Source organism: Lotus japonicus, chromosome 4 (assembly GCF_012489685.1).
Source record: "Lotus japonicus ecotype B-129 chromosome 4, LjGifu_v1.2".
In the NCBI taxonomy this organism is placed as follows: domain Eukaryota; kingdom Viridiplantae; phylum Streptophyta; class Magnoliopsida; order Fabales; family Fabaceae; genus Lotus; species Lotus japonicus.
Genome location: NC_080044.1, coordinates 36,311,685 through 36,326,979, shown reverse-complemented (window position 1 = coordinate 36,326,979; position 15,295 = coordinate 36,311,685). Strand labels below are relative to the sequence as shown.

The following is a 15,295-nucleotide window of genomic DNA, read 5'->3' as shown; positions in this document are numbered from 1 at the left end:
GGCCAACAAACTCTTGAAATGGAGAACAAGAATATGCTTCTTCGTTTTTAAACCTTCAATCTTTGCGAGACGCGCCTAGCTGATCATCCTCGCGCCGAAACCAGCTCCCTGTCAATCCTTTAGCTGTAATAGTATTTCAGGCTCGTCGCGTTCCAGGAACGTGGCACTTGCCTTCCGTCTAAGCTCTCCAGGTGATAGGCCCCCTTCCCTAAGGCCTTCAAAATTCTGTAAGGGCCTTCCCAAATTGGACTCAACTTATTCCCAGTGTTCCCGGTTCGTTTCTTAAGCACCAGGTCCCCCTCCTGCATCGCCCTCGGTCGCACTTTCGAGTCATACTTCGCTGCAGCTCGCTGCTTCATCGCAGCCTCTCTGATGCGAGCCTTATCGTGTGTTTCCGACAACAAGTCCAACTCCACCGCCATGTTGGAAGAATTCTCGCCCTCAAACCGCGGCGCCGTTCGCCAAGAACTGTTGTCTATTTCTACGGGCAACATAGCGTCCGCCCCATAGGCCATCCTGAATGGAGTTTCCCCAGTGGTTGAGTGTTGCGTTGTGTTGTGTTGTAGGACCAGATTACAACCGGCAGCTCGTCCAACCAGGCTCCCTTCGCCTCCGAGAGCCGGCGCTTCAAACCCCGCAGGATTACCTTATTCGCCGACTCTGCTTGCCCGTTAGTTTGAGGATGTTCCACTGAAGAGAACCTTCTCTGAATACCCATCTCTTCGCAGAATTCTCTTGTTTGGTTACTTGCAAACTGCGTCCCATTATCTGAAACGATCGCCCTTGGTACCCCGAATCGGCATACGATTCTTTTCCAGTCAAAACTTACGATCTTGGCTACAATAATGCTTGCGAGGGGCTCGGCTTCCACCCATTTGGTGAAGTAATCCACCGCTACGAGGATGAACTTCATTTGTGACCTGGCGGTGGGGAAAGGCCCGACGAGGTCAACTCCCCACATGGCGAAGGGCCATGGGGAGCTAATCGTGGCCAATTGTTCCGGCGGGGCCCTGGCCAAGTCTGCAAATACTTGACACTTTTCACATTTCTTCACGAATTCTGCACAGTCTTTTCTTATCGTGGGTCAATAAAAACCTGCCCTGAGGACTTTGCTTGCCAGAGACCTTCCTCCGATGTGACTAGCGCAAACCCCCCGTGAACCTCTGCCATAAAAGCCTTATATTTCCCAGGTGGAAGACACCTCAGGAGGGGCGAACTAAATCCTCGTCGAAAGAGTATCCCATCGAGTAATGTGTAGTGTTCCGCCTCTCACCTTTGTTCCTTTGAGTATTTCACTACCTCACTTGGTTCTCCCGCCAAGATGTCTACGATGGGGTCCATCCAAGTTTCTTGGCGGTCAACTGAGGCTACCAACTCTCCTTCTATGCTAGGATTGGTAGCTTCAGACCTGCGATCAGAGCCTCATACTCTGCCTGATTATTGCTGGCTTTAAACTAGAATCTGAGGAATTGCTCTAATACTAACTCCCCAGGCCCTTGTAGCGTGACTCCTGCTCCACTTCCGTTGTCGTTCGATGACCCATCAACAAACAATGTCCATTGCGTGCTTACTTTCTCATCGTCTTAGGGCGTTAACTCCACCACAAAATCAGCTAAAGTCTGCGCACCGACCTTCCCCCTTTTGTCATATTGCAAACCGTATTCCGATAACCCAACCGACCATGTGACAAGTCGTCCTGACAAATATGGCTTCTGCAACACCTGTCTCAGAGGAAGATCAGTCCTTATTTTTACCTGAAAGCTTTGAAAGTAAGGTCTTAAGCGTCTGGCGGTAACGAGGACGGCGAGCGCCACCTTCTCTATCTTCTGATACCTGATTTCCACCCCTTGGAGTGTATGACTTACAAAGTAAAGTATCTTTTGTTCTCCGTCTACCTCCTGGAGGATTACCGAGCTGATCGCACGATCGCTGACGGAAAAATACAAGTGCAAAGGAAAACCTTGGATTGGCTTCGATAGAACGGGCGGTGCGGACAATTAAGGCGGTTAAAGGCTTCTTCGCACTCTGAACTCCATTCAAACGCCGCGTTCTTCTTGAGGCATTTGAAGAACGAAGCTGATTTGTCGCCCGAATGAGGGACAAACTTGGATAGGGCCGCAATCCGCCCCGTCAGGCGCTGCACCTCCTTCACTCTACTTGGGCTTTTCATTTCCTGGATCGCCTTACACTTATCTAGATTGATCTCAATTCCTCTCGACGTAATCATGAAGCCTAGGAACTTCCCGCCTTGTATGCCAAAAGAACACTTCTCCGGATTGAGCCTCATGTTATGCTTTCGGAGCCTGCCGAAAGCTTCTGTTAAATCCTCGTAATGGCTTGATCCCAAAACTGACTGTACGATCATATCATCAACGTAGACCTCCATGTTCTGCACTACTTGGCTCTCAAATACCCTATCTATCAACCGCTGGTATGTCGCCCCCGCATTCTTCAGTCCGAAAGGCATAGTCTGATAATAGTAGTTTACCCTGGTGGTCATAAAGGTCGTTTTATCCTCATCCGACGGGTGCATCTTGATTTGGTGATATCCCGAATAGGCATCCATCAGACTCAGCAGCTCATTTCCGGACGCCCCATCCACTAACTTGTCTATGCTTGGTAATGGGTAAGAATCTTTTGGACATGCCTTGTTCAGGTCTGTGTAGTCCACACACATTCACCATTTCCCATTCGCCTTCTTTACCATCACCACATTCGCCAGCCAGGTAGGATATTTAATTTCCCGGATAAAGTCTGCCGCCAGTAATTTGTTTACCTCTTGTTGGATTGCTTTCTCATTTTCATCGCCATTCGTCGGCGTGTCTGGGTCACTGGTTTAATTTTGGGATTCAACGCCAGCCTGTGGCAAATGAGGTCCGGGTCTATTCCTGGCATGTCCTTGTGACTCCAAGCAAAAAGATCCAAATTCTCGCCCAGCAGCTTTGATAATCTATTCCTGGACCTTAGTCAGTCTGGTCCCTATTTTGAGCACTTTCTCGCCAAATTTCAGTTCCTTGGTTTCCTCAATTAGCGTGGGCTTGTTGACTCGCCCTTCGCCCCTTGGATCTAGGTTTTCTTTCGGCGCCTCGACCTCGTTGCATCGGTGTCCTACCGAGGCGCTCCTTTTCCCATACCGATCTACTGCGTGGCAGTAGCACTCCCTTGCAGTCTTCTGGTCCACAGCAACTCTCCCAATTCGTCCATTTGGTAAAGGGTATTTAACCGCCAAATGTGTCGTCAAGATCACGGCGCACAGTCGGTTTAAGGTGTTCCTGCCAATTATCATGTTGTAAGATCCCTCCGCTCCCAGGATTAAGTATCTCACCTTCAGCGTCCTAGCGTTCTCTCGCTCGCCAAATGTGGTGTCAAGGTCAAGGACGCCTCTCATCTATACTTGCTCGCCCACAAATCCCACCAGAGTCCCTGCATAAGGAGTGAAGTCTCCCTCATTCAAACCGAGCTTATCAAACGCTCCGCCATAAATGATGTCTGCTGAACTCCCCTGATCCAAAAGTACTCGTTGTACATTGAGTTGGTTGACGCGAAGGAGGATTACAATCAGATCGTCCAAATGCGTCTTTACTCCAAAGAAGTCGTCGGATGAAAAGGTAATGTCTGGGTGTGAAAAGCCGAAAGGAACCTCTGAGACTGCGTTCACCGCCTTGGCGTGGCGCTTTCGAGCTGCACTAGTGACTCCTCCTCCTCCAAACCCTCCAGCGATCGTATTTACTCCTTTAGGTATCAAAGCATTACCGCCCTGTGTTCTAATAGGTTTTCCTGCCGCTATCAGCTTTCTCACCTCGCGCTGCAACGTGCGGCATTCCTCCGTGACGTGGCCTATTGCCTGGTGATAAGCGCACCATTCACCTTCCGGTTTGCCGCTCATTCGCGTCACTCGCGGTTCCCGGAGACTCTCTGCTTCGTACGATTTGTCCAAGCACGCCAGCTTTCCTTTTGGAGACGAATTCGTCCACTCCTTCGAGGACTTCCAATAGCTTTTCCTTTGCAGTGTCCAAGGCTCCGCTGCTGCATTCGCCTTTTGGACCTTCATGTCCTACTGCTTCAGGCGACTATGGACGTCACGAATCAGCCACCTCCAATCCTTGCGAGCGTCCACCGACTGAGATGATGGCGGCCCTTCTCCTGAAGGGTTCCATCAAGGAGACTGAGGACTCTACTTCTTCACCGCGCCGCCTTCCATACGCGCGGCGCGAATCACGCAAGTGTCTCATCCTTCTTTTACTTCGCCGACGTTGCTCTTCCATCAAGTGTCGCTAGCGAATCAAGAATTTAACCGAAAATCAAGAAACCAAAAAGGAATGGCATGGAAAATCGAACTTCTCTCAGCCAAATCACAATCCACGTAGTCCGGGAATCGAAATCTACCGATCCCCACAGACGGCACCAAATGTTCTATCCATGAACATTGAGATGAGGTATAGTACCTAGAGTGTAAGGAACGTGATGTGAGATTCCTAGAGAGAATGAGAGCGTAACCGCTTTAGAGAGAGAAAGTAACTGAATTTCAATCTTGTTATTTCTCCAATGAGCTAAGAGTCCTTTACAATTGGTATTCATCCCCTATTTATAGATGTGGAGTTGGGCTTGGCGCCTTTAACCCTTCCTAATGGGCCGATTGGGCCTCTGGGAGGAGGCCCAAGTCCCTGGTCCGCTCGTCGCCCTAAGCTGGCGGTCCTTGGCGAGGGACCCTGGGGTCTCGCCCAGTCCACGTTCAATAAGCATGTTATTCAAACAAGCATAGCAATCATTCATTCAAGTCATGCATATATTAGACAATCAATTCAATCAGCATATAATCCAACCAAACATATAACGAAGGCAAGCACGAAAGCCACACTCAAGCCCTTATAATGAAGGTAAACTCAGTCCTCCGCTGACCTGGATATTCAATGCAATTGAATAGAAGTTCGAAGATCCCTTGTTTTGGGGTCATTTCCTTCATGATGCCTATTGACGATCTCTTTGATTAAGTTCTCGTACAACCATTTATTCTACAACGATTTATGATGTTATAGCGCTACTCCTAGAGTGTCACATATGTTAATGTCCTTGACTATTGCTCTTACTTGTTGCATATGCACTTATTAAGTGACTTCTCGTTAATCATCTACTTTACTTGATTATCCTTAGGTTCCTTTAACTTCTTCATATAGACACCTTATTAAGTCCACTTATTATTCTTAGTCATCTAGGTTGAATTATGTTCTTAAAGACTTTAGTAAACTTCCGATTAGCATAGTTAACTACATTTAGTTTGCATTAGCCATTTAGACAAACTATTTGTTATATCCTAATTCAGTTGACTTGTAGTGAACCATTCTATTTCCATTACTGATTATGACTTACTTAAGTTACCATTTCCTAAATTATTTTCTTATTTACTTCATTATCTAATCACAACGTCATTAACACTTAGCTTAAACAATTAATCTCACACTAACATCAGTCATTCACCTTATCTAATTCCTTACTTAATTCTTTTTCTACTATCATCTAATTATTTAATACTAATCTGATTTAACCTTACTTGATTATGGTCATCCACTAATTATCACCATTAACTTAATTAAGTCTAATTAGCCACTAATTAACCATATTAGTCCTAATTAATCAAGATTAGCTACACTTAACATTAGTCATTTTCCTTAATTAATCCTCTAATAATCCTAATTAAGCATATTACTAATCTCCACTTAATTATTTTCTACCAAATGCTATCGTCATCTAATTACCTCACATTAATCTAGTTTAGCCTCACTTAATCATGTTCTATCACTAATTACTGCCATTACCTTATTTAAGTCTAATTAGTCACTAATTAGCCATATTAACCCTAACAAGTTATAATCAGCAACAATTAACACTTTTCTTTTTCATTATAAATCTGATTATGGCCTTAGGAACATTAAAATTATTCTAATCTATTAACTAACCATTTCCTCAATTAATCTACCATTACTAGTGTTTCTTATGGCTTAAGAATGCAAATTTCATGACAAAAGCTTAGGCCTAATTTATTCCTTCTTACTTTCAGGTCTGATTTCCTTTCATGAAGCCTAATCCAGCAAGTACAGGGCCAAATACGTGTTGTTCAGCACCTTAAGGGCCATTTCCATGAAAGCCATAGAAGAGAAAATCAAGACTTTTCTTTCCATGCCTTCTCTTCCACTATCAAACCCTGAAAACTTCCTAATATAATTTCTAATGATCAGAGAAACTTTGCAAGTTATTCCTAGCTGTCCAGAAAGTTGCAGAACTCAATAAACTTGGCTTGTATGTTCATTACTTTGTTCAATTCAAAAATGATATGCCCAGGGCCTAAAACTATGTGTTTCATGTCCTAAATATCTAAAAAGAGCTTAAGAGAACGTTTGGAGAGGCTAAAACGAACCAGAATTAAGTTTCACGATTTTTCCGGCGAGAGAGCTCGCCGGAGAAGATGACCGGAGCTGCAAAATTCATGTCGGTTGAAGAGTCAGAGACCAGGGACAGGTGCGTCTTGCTTCCAGGAAGAGAATGGCGGTGGTTTCGTGGTGTAGGTCGATCGGAGGAGGGAGAAAAAGCCAATTGCAGGTCGACTTTTCTCGTCGGAAACTGGGCAGCTTCGCCGGAGAAGTTCAGACTTCTTCTTCTTCACGATTTCTTGACCAAAACTTGCCAAATGTTGCCCAGAATTAATGTAGGGACTTCCAGAAACAGAATGGGACAGGTTTTGAGTGATTTGGATGAGAGGAAAGGGAGATTCGAATATATGAAGTTTTGGAGCTTAAATATTGAATTAGAGAGTGGCTGAGAGCTTCTCATTCTGTCTCTCACGTTTCTGAGTCTAAGTTTAGTGTCCTAGGACCTCAGGGGCTTCAGAAGGCACGAATTTATAGAGCTTGAGTGATTAGGGAAGAAATCAAGATTATCTCCTTAAGCATGTTGCCTCACCAATGGAGTTTCATGCATGGTAATTAGCATTCAGCTTCTTGGATGTTCTGAAACTCATTTATGAGCTGACTATGTAATAATTAAGCTGCAGAAATGTTTTGGTTTTACTTGGGCATAATGATGATGGTGAATAGTAATTTTACTATTTGTCATGATGACTATTTCGTTGTTTTGTGAAAGTAATGATGTTGGAGAATTAAATGATTAGTTGATGTTTATGGTGAGGAAGAGGGGCTGTACGTGACAAGGCTTGGAAGAAGGCTTGAATGAGTATTTTTGGATATTAAAGTACACACATGTGATACCAAGTTTCAAGAGTGTACAAATGAAGTTGGATGATGATGTCATGGTCTTTTGGCCTTATTTGCATGGCAAAATGGTAAATAAATAGCTGGTCACATGCATTGGTGACAAGTGTCAATGGGAGTGCATGCAAGCAGACAAGTGGCCAAAGGAGGGCATGCATGAATACAAGTGTCAAGCAAGATCCATGCATAAGGACAAGTGGCCAAGGGTTTTTTTTTATTGAAGTCTAAGGTAGAATGAGTCTAAAATAGTGAATTATGGAGGGAGAATTTCGTGCATGGGCTGCACTAAGTGAGAAGTCAAGGTAAAAGTCGATATAGACGCTAGTTTCGACGATATAGAATTCCACTCGTTCGATCGACACCAAAATTGCTATGAGGAAACAATATCGTCGTATGGACTAACTTAAGGTCGATGAGATAGTTGGAGAGGATATTGGATCACTTAAGATCAATTTAAGCGATCGAAGAATAAATTATTTCGTTGATATCAAGTTCGTTAACTATCGGTTGGACTCGTTCGCTCGTCGATTACCTAAGTGCGCACTTGACGTGCATAGATCTAAGTAGGTGGAAATGCGGGATGTTACAGTCAACAAGGAACTCTTTGTCAACTGGGAGCCAAAGAAGATAGAGTACAAATCCATTGATCTTCATCCTGAACTGAGGGTTTGGCACAAAATCATCCTCTCTTGCATCAACCCTAGGACTCTGTCCAGTTCATCTGACTACATCAACGCTACTCAGAAGTTGATGATCTTCTTAATCAAGAAGAAAAAGAAGTTGTGCCTTCCCTTCTTCATATTCACATATCTCAAGGAGTGCATCAAGAAATCAAGAACCACAGCCGGTGACAAGAAGACTGCAATTTATTACATTCCCTTTGGAAAAATTCTCTCTGACATTTTTGTGGAGAGTAAGCTGGTTGAAGACCTGATTGCCACGGGCTGTACAGAGGATTTGACTACAGCTTCTGGAGAAGCTTTCAATGTAAAGAATCTGAAGAGGATGAAAATTATTGAAGAGATTGTTGTTCCTCCACCTGAGGAGCTTCAGGAAGAGATAATCCAGAAGAGGATTGTCATTGATGACTTCCCTGTTTGGACAAAGCTGGACTCTCCAGATGCAATTCAGGAGTATGTCAATCTTCTGAAGGAAAAAGGAGTTGATGTGGAATTTGAAGACTTTTTCAACTCTCTTCCAGATTGTCCGCCATATATGTCCAAACCTTCCAGGAAAAGGCCTCAGGAGTCAGACTCAGACTCAGACACTGAGAAGAAACAAAAGAAGAAGAAGGTAAAGAAGATCAAGACGGAATCAAAGGCTACTAAGCCTCAATCAACTCACAGTAGAGTTCCAAGGATCACCAGATCCTCTGCCAAGGAGACAAGTAAGTCTCAAGCTGTTGTTTCTTCTGCTCCTGTTATTATTGTTAATATCATTCCTTCCTCCTCTTCATCCCAAACACTTCCTCCTTCTTCTGCCCCAATTATCTCAAGATATCAATCTCTCACAACCCCTCTTCCCTCAACCTCTGCCATCTCCACATTTGCAATTGCAGTCACCACCACTCCAGAACAAAACTCTCCTCCACCTCCCAAACCAGATCTTTTAGATCAGATTCGTCAAGCATCTTCTGCTCCAACTCCTCCAATTATCCATCTTCCATTTCCAAACAACCCAGAACTACCACAACCATCCTCTCCCATAAACACTTCGTCCATAGAAAAAGAATTTCAACAAGTCTTAGAAAAGAGGATCTCTGGACCCCCAGAAGATATCTTTAATCCAATTCCACCATCCTCTTATCTCTACAATCCTACACCTCTGAACATGGTGTTTCCTCCTTTCTCTTCACCTGATTCCTCACAAGTCTCTTTGTCTAACTATTCCCCAGTTATTTCAAAAGACTTTGTGTTCGCTAACCCAGACGCATAAATTATTCCCACTCCAGATCAGAAGACTACTTCTGATCAGGTGACTCAGACTCTACCCCCAACTCCTGAAGCATAAACTTCTGCTCAAGAGGCAACCAGTTAACCAAGCTGTCGCTCCTCAACCCACTCCTCAACCAAACCTTCCTATCATAACCTATACATATCCAGAGCCTACCACCCTTCAGGAATGCATTAAATTTTTTAATGATAAGGCATCAACAAGACTGAAAATTCTGCAGAGCCTACCACCCTTCTGGTTAATTCCATGTGGGAGAGATTCTGTAGCTGGATGCAAGGATGCATTGAGGAGATGCATGCGTTCGCAGATCAAGAACGTTTTGATCAGTTGAGGCTGCAAGGGTAAAGCACGAATCTCTGACTGAACGAAGACGAGCTCATCGAGAATCTAAAATGTTCATCAAGCTGAGAGAAGCAATTCAGAATACAAAGAATCAGGAAGAACATTCAGAGGCAGCCAAGGCTAAGAGAGCTGAAGCTGAAGCCAAAGAAGCTGAATTGGAAAGACTAGTTGCTAAGGCTGAAGAAATGGCCATGGCCGCTGGTACAAGACTAGAAGCTGCCAGAGTTGAAGCTGCTCAGAAAGAGGCTGCTCGCCTAGAAGCTCTGGAACAAGCTGCTAAGTTAGAAGCTGAAGTTGCTGCCCTGAAGGCCAAAGCTCTTGCTTCTGCATCTGCTTCTACATCTGCTCCAGATCCGCTCGCACCTTCTGCTATGGATGTCAGCTCTGCCTTAATTGTTATATCTGCTCCTACTACTTCATCAATTCAAGCTGATCCGCCTGTGTCTGCTCAACTTGATCTTACTGCAATAGTGCAAAGGCTTGACAGCATTCAGAGCAAATTGACGAACAAACTACTTTCAACAAGAGCATGCAAGCAATGTTTGCAGATATTATGAAGAGGCTTCATGATCCTAAACCCTAGTCCTCTATGATTTCCTTCTGTTTTTCTTTTCTTTTTGACTTTTAACTTAGTATCTTTTATATCTTGTTGCTTTTCATTTTCTTCTCTGTGTTACTTTTTTTTATTTATTTTTTTCTTTTCTCATCATCTTCTAACACATCTCAAACATACACAAAACGCTTTAAAAATCATAACATCTTTTTATTCCTTAAAATTTTGGTTACATTTAAAACGGAGGATTTCTCCTCATTACATGATATCGTTGGCGCATGGCGTCCAACTGCCTCTCAATCGGCTGGATTTGTGTATGAAGTAGTGCCCACTCCTGCCTACACTCCTCTCTCCGCTCCTCCGTCTCTTCTGCTCGGAGCTCCAGCTCCGTTTCCCAAGCTCTGCTCGAAAGAGCCCTCCAAGCTCCTCAACGAATTCCAGGAAAAATCGAAGATTGGCGTCCAGAATGGGATCCAGTCCCATCCCCAGTAGATGGCTGATCAGCTCTCGCATACTGCTCTCTAAGGTTGTTTTGAAGTTCATTGTTGAGTAGAGATTCTGCTCCAAGGCACGCGCCCTCAACTCCTTCATATCCCGTTCAAAAGTTAACATGCTGGCTCTACGTGAGTTGTTTGAGGATTACTTTCAAAGTAAAAGTGAGTATGCAAGTTCTACCAGGAATCCTTTCTATTTATACTCCAGGAACGGCTATCAGACTTTATTGCTGAAACACTTTTCCAAGAAGCTGTTACCAAGATCACCATTGAATGTCTTAAATTCAGTTGGCCGGTGGTAAACGTCAGTTCAACATTTCCCAATCTTTGGCCGGTGTTCTTCGCTCCATTTCTCTTCCTCTCTCTTTTTTTACATTTTTTTTTTTGCTCTGATTATATGTGTTTTTATTATCTATCTTATTCTCCTTTCTTTTTGTGAACTTAGTCATTTTCTCAGGGGGAGTACCTTGTACTTCAAAACTAAGTTTTTCACACTCCGCGTCAGTTTTCATCACCTCAGTTTTTGATGTGTTATTTTTTCTTTTGGAGAATTTGAAGTTCAAATCGTTATGACTATAGATCTTTCATGAGGCACTAGCAAGGAATACATTTCACTTCTTCTGAAGTGATCATATGCTCTGATTCCCTTAATGCTCTGATATACTGAATGTCTATTATGTTATATTAAATGACTGACTCTGATTGATATATCACTCTGATCATTTATCTATTTTATCTCAGAATCTAGACTATTCTAACGTTTTCATTAAGTCATAGATTCAGGGGGAGCTTAGCTCAGAATCAAGCTCATTACTTGGATTCAGAAAAAGCTATATAAACTATACATATGAGGATAAGTTTAACTTTGATACCTTAAACTCTGAGTGTATTCAGTTTATTGTTTAAGAATTACTCATCAAAATACTTGGTTTTGTCATCATCAAAAAGGGGGAGATTGTAAGACCAAGTTTTGGTCAGGTGGTACAACTCTATGTTTTGATGATAACAAGTTTATCATTATGTATGAACAATTATGGTACTCTAACGTTTGTCTTTTAAGTTGTGGCAACCAAGCTTTTACTCTGATTCAAAGACTCAACATTTATCAGAAGTTGAAGACACAAGAGTAGTCAACGTTGCGCTTCTGCATTCACTACGTTCTTCTGAACGGTAGAAAACGCTTCAGATGCTCTGAAGATTAAAGCTCTGATGTGGACTCTAAAAGATTCAAGCTCTGAAATTCTGAAGACCAGATGTTCTGAGGAACGGTCCAGAAGCTGAAGACTTGGAAGCTCTGAAGTCCAAGAGTAAGCTGGCTCTCAAGACCAAAAGCACGTCATGCTCTGAAGACCAGATGTTCTGATGAACGGTCCAGAAGCAGGAGTTCTGAAGGTCAGAGGATCCAAGCTTCCTTCTGACTCTGATCACACAGCTTCACAAGTTCCAACATGAAGCGTCGCCCAAGATCAAGAGTCAACTAGGTTAAGGCAATGTCATTGTCATTCGTACAAAAGCAAATGTACTATTCTGACCGCCTTACCTACGACGTTCAGCCACAGCAGGCTCTGGAAATTCCAGCACTGCCCTCCAACGGATAGATTCTTTCAAAGGAAACAACCTCAACACCTTGGAGTATTTAAAGGCTGAAGACAGAAGAAATCAGCTAAGAAACTATTGTGCATACATGTGAAATACTTTGAGCGAATACCTTAGCAATATTTCTTCATTGTTCTTAGGCTTAAATAAGTTTTTGGTCCCTAACATTTACCAAATGCTTGGTTTTCGTCCCTCACCCGATAAAGGTGGGTTTTAGTCCCTAACCTTTGCCACAAGATTTGGTTTTGGTCCCTTCGGAGCTCTAGGTCAACGCCGGAGCTCCGGTTGCCCATTTGCAGTGGTCACGTCAGTTTAACGAGCTGACGTGGAATTTATTTGTATTTTAAATTAAAGCCCACATTTAAATTTAATAAATAGAGGTTGATTTTATTTTATTTTTTAATTATTAATTAAATTATTAATCATTTAAAAAACTGAAACTAATGATTACGAAATCCAAACGATAAAGTTTACCTGAATATGTCAACAAACAAAATTTACCTGATTTAAATCTCAATCTCATCTCAAAAAAAAAATCTCAATCTCAAAATAAATTTAAATGAAGTTCCATTCCTAATCTGGTAAGGGCCACTCCCCAGCATAAGGGGCGGGGGTGACAATGGAATTAACACCCCATGATCAAAATCTCTTGTTCAAAGCTAATCCCAACCAGTGGGCAACAACCGATTCCCAAATCCAGAAATTCATATTCATTGCACCAAAAAGAAATCCCATAATTAATGGAAGATCAAAAAGCCTCACCCTCCCTAACCCTCTCTTCTAGATGAGTGCCCCATAACCAGTGGAAGATCAAAAAGCCAAATGAAAGATCCCATTTTTTTCCCAAAAAAAATACAGATGTGAGAGTAAATGCCAGGAATTAAGAACTTCATCTTTCCAGCCATTAGTAGCAGTCATTGACAACTACCGTAACTGCATCATGTTGCATACTGTTACCGTTCATGAAAATTGTAAATTTGATTCTGTCGTATGTTGCTATTGTTGCTGTCAAATGCGATTTCTTGTTAAGTTAACAAAGTGCTAAATTTAGATAACAAGAGCTAGAATAAAGAACTGTTTTTAATATACTATGTAAGACCCAGGTAGATTAAGCATTTAATTAAATAGTTGTTTATCGGCTTAAGGGTGATAAACACTGTTAAACTTAAGTTGATGTGTTTATAGTGCATTGTGTGTTTATATAAATTAGTGTATTATTAATATTATTATTATTTTCTTCCTTAAAAAAAAGAAAATAGAAGAAAACAAATTAAAAAGAAAAGAAAACTTCAGGTGGTTTGAGAAAGAAAAACAAGTCACGTAAGTGACTTAAAATGAAGAAGAAGAAAGTAATAAAATTAAAGAAAGAAGAAGTTTGTGATTTGGCATATATATATAAATATATGTAAGTGAAAACATTTTATTAACACTTGTTTTTTGATCACTTAAACTTGCTCAAAGTGATCTTAGATTATATTATAGAGCCCCTCATAACTTTTAGGATAATGATTTATCTTTCTAATATTTTTCTACAACTCTATGAGTTAAATCAGTGGCGGAACCAGAAACTTTAGGAAGCCTATGCAAATTTTTAAACCGCAAATTCACACACACCACAATATATAAATAGTTATAAACCCAAATAAAAAAGACTCGTCATTTTACCAACAAAAATATAGCTAATTTTGGTTCCATTTCGTTAGACAATACAAGATAAGAAAAAGACACGTCCAAGAAAACAATACAAGAAAAAATAGAACATACCAATAGTGTGCTAAGTTTTTAGAAAACTATGAGGCAAATGCTCTCTTCGAGTCTTCTTTGCGGCAAAAGTTCGAAGAATATCAAGATCACTAACTGACTTGAATATCTCCCGCTCGGTGTAACATATCATCAAGTCATTGAACCACTCATTGTTGATCTTGTTGCGCAATTTAGACTTGATAATCTTCATTGCTGAAAAAGCTCTTTCAACAGATGCTGTCGACACCGGCAATATCAAAGCCAACTCAATAAGTTTGTAGACCAATGGAAATAGCAAATGTTTCTCAGTTTGAACCATCTTCATAGCCAAACTTGCAATATCATCACAAGTAGAAAAGGAAGCATGCCTTTTCACTTGAAGTATATAAGTGGCAAGTTGCTCCTTTATTGTTCCACGATCATCATCAGAAAAGTCAGCATGATAAATAGTAGCAAGACGAGCAAGCTTATCAACATTAAACTTGGAGAAAGAGTTATTGGGGTCAAGACATGAGAAGCAATCAAGCACAATATTAGTTCCTTCACTAAAACGGTGATCCATCTCCACACATATTTTGTCAATAGCAACATAAAAAATCTCTGCACGGTAATAGTGAAGATTAGTGATAGTCCTCCCTTCTTTCCTTGAACAACCCCGAACCGGTATTTCTTCATCCATATTTGGCACCGGAATACATTGATCACCACAAAATTCTTGGACATCACCAAATAAATCATCCCAACCACTATCTCTCAATGTCTTCAACCTAGCTTTGACATCATGAACTAATTCTATGGCAAGCACAATATTAAGATCTTTTTGTTGCAAGATTTTTGAAAGCTCATTTGTGATACCAAACAACTTTAACATAAGCTTCAAAATGAAAGCAAATTCAAAGCTCTCCATTTTTAATATCAAACCTGCTGCTTGAGATGGTCCACGTGCATCTTCATCAACCATATTAAGCACCGTTAACACAGAAGACCACATTTGATCCAAACGAACCAAGGTAATATGATGTGAACCCCATCTAGTATCGCCGGGTCTAGCGAGATTAGATGATTGGTGCAAGCCCCTTCCTGTAGATATGTCACCTTTCTCAAGACGAGTCAAAATATCTTGGTGTTGTGACTCCCTCAATTCATCCCTTCTCTTACAAGATGCACTTGTTGTGTTCACAATCAAGGAAATGTACTCAAAGAAATCATGAATAGCTGAACAACTACTAGCAACAGACACAACCACCAATTGCAAACGGTGAGCATAGCAATGAACATAGAAAGCATAAGGGTTTTCATCTAGATGAACATAGTCTTTTTTGGTCAAATGTTTCAAGTTTCATAGATGAAAA

At 41.6% G+C, this 15,295-nt stretch overlaps 1 protein-coding gene across 1 annotated transcript; it reads right to left on the bottom strand.

Annotated features, from left to right (window-relative positions):
* Positions 1-13,850: 13,850 nt before the first annotated feature.
* On the bottom strand, positions 13,851-15,282 carry LOC130712688 (uncharacterized; the record flags this gene model as incomplete). Its single annotated transcript, XM_057562509.1, has 1 exon — positions 13,851-15,282. A coding segment is annotated over one exon (1,308 nt), but the record flags the coding sequence as incomplete, so codon positions are not given.
* Between the last annotated feature and the right edge of the window lie 13 nt (positions 15,283-15,295).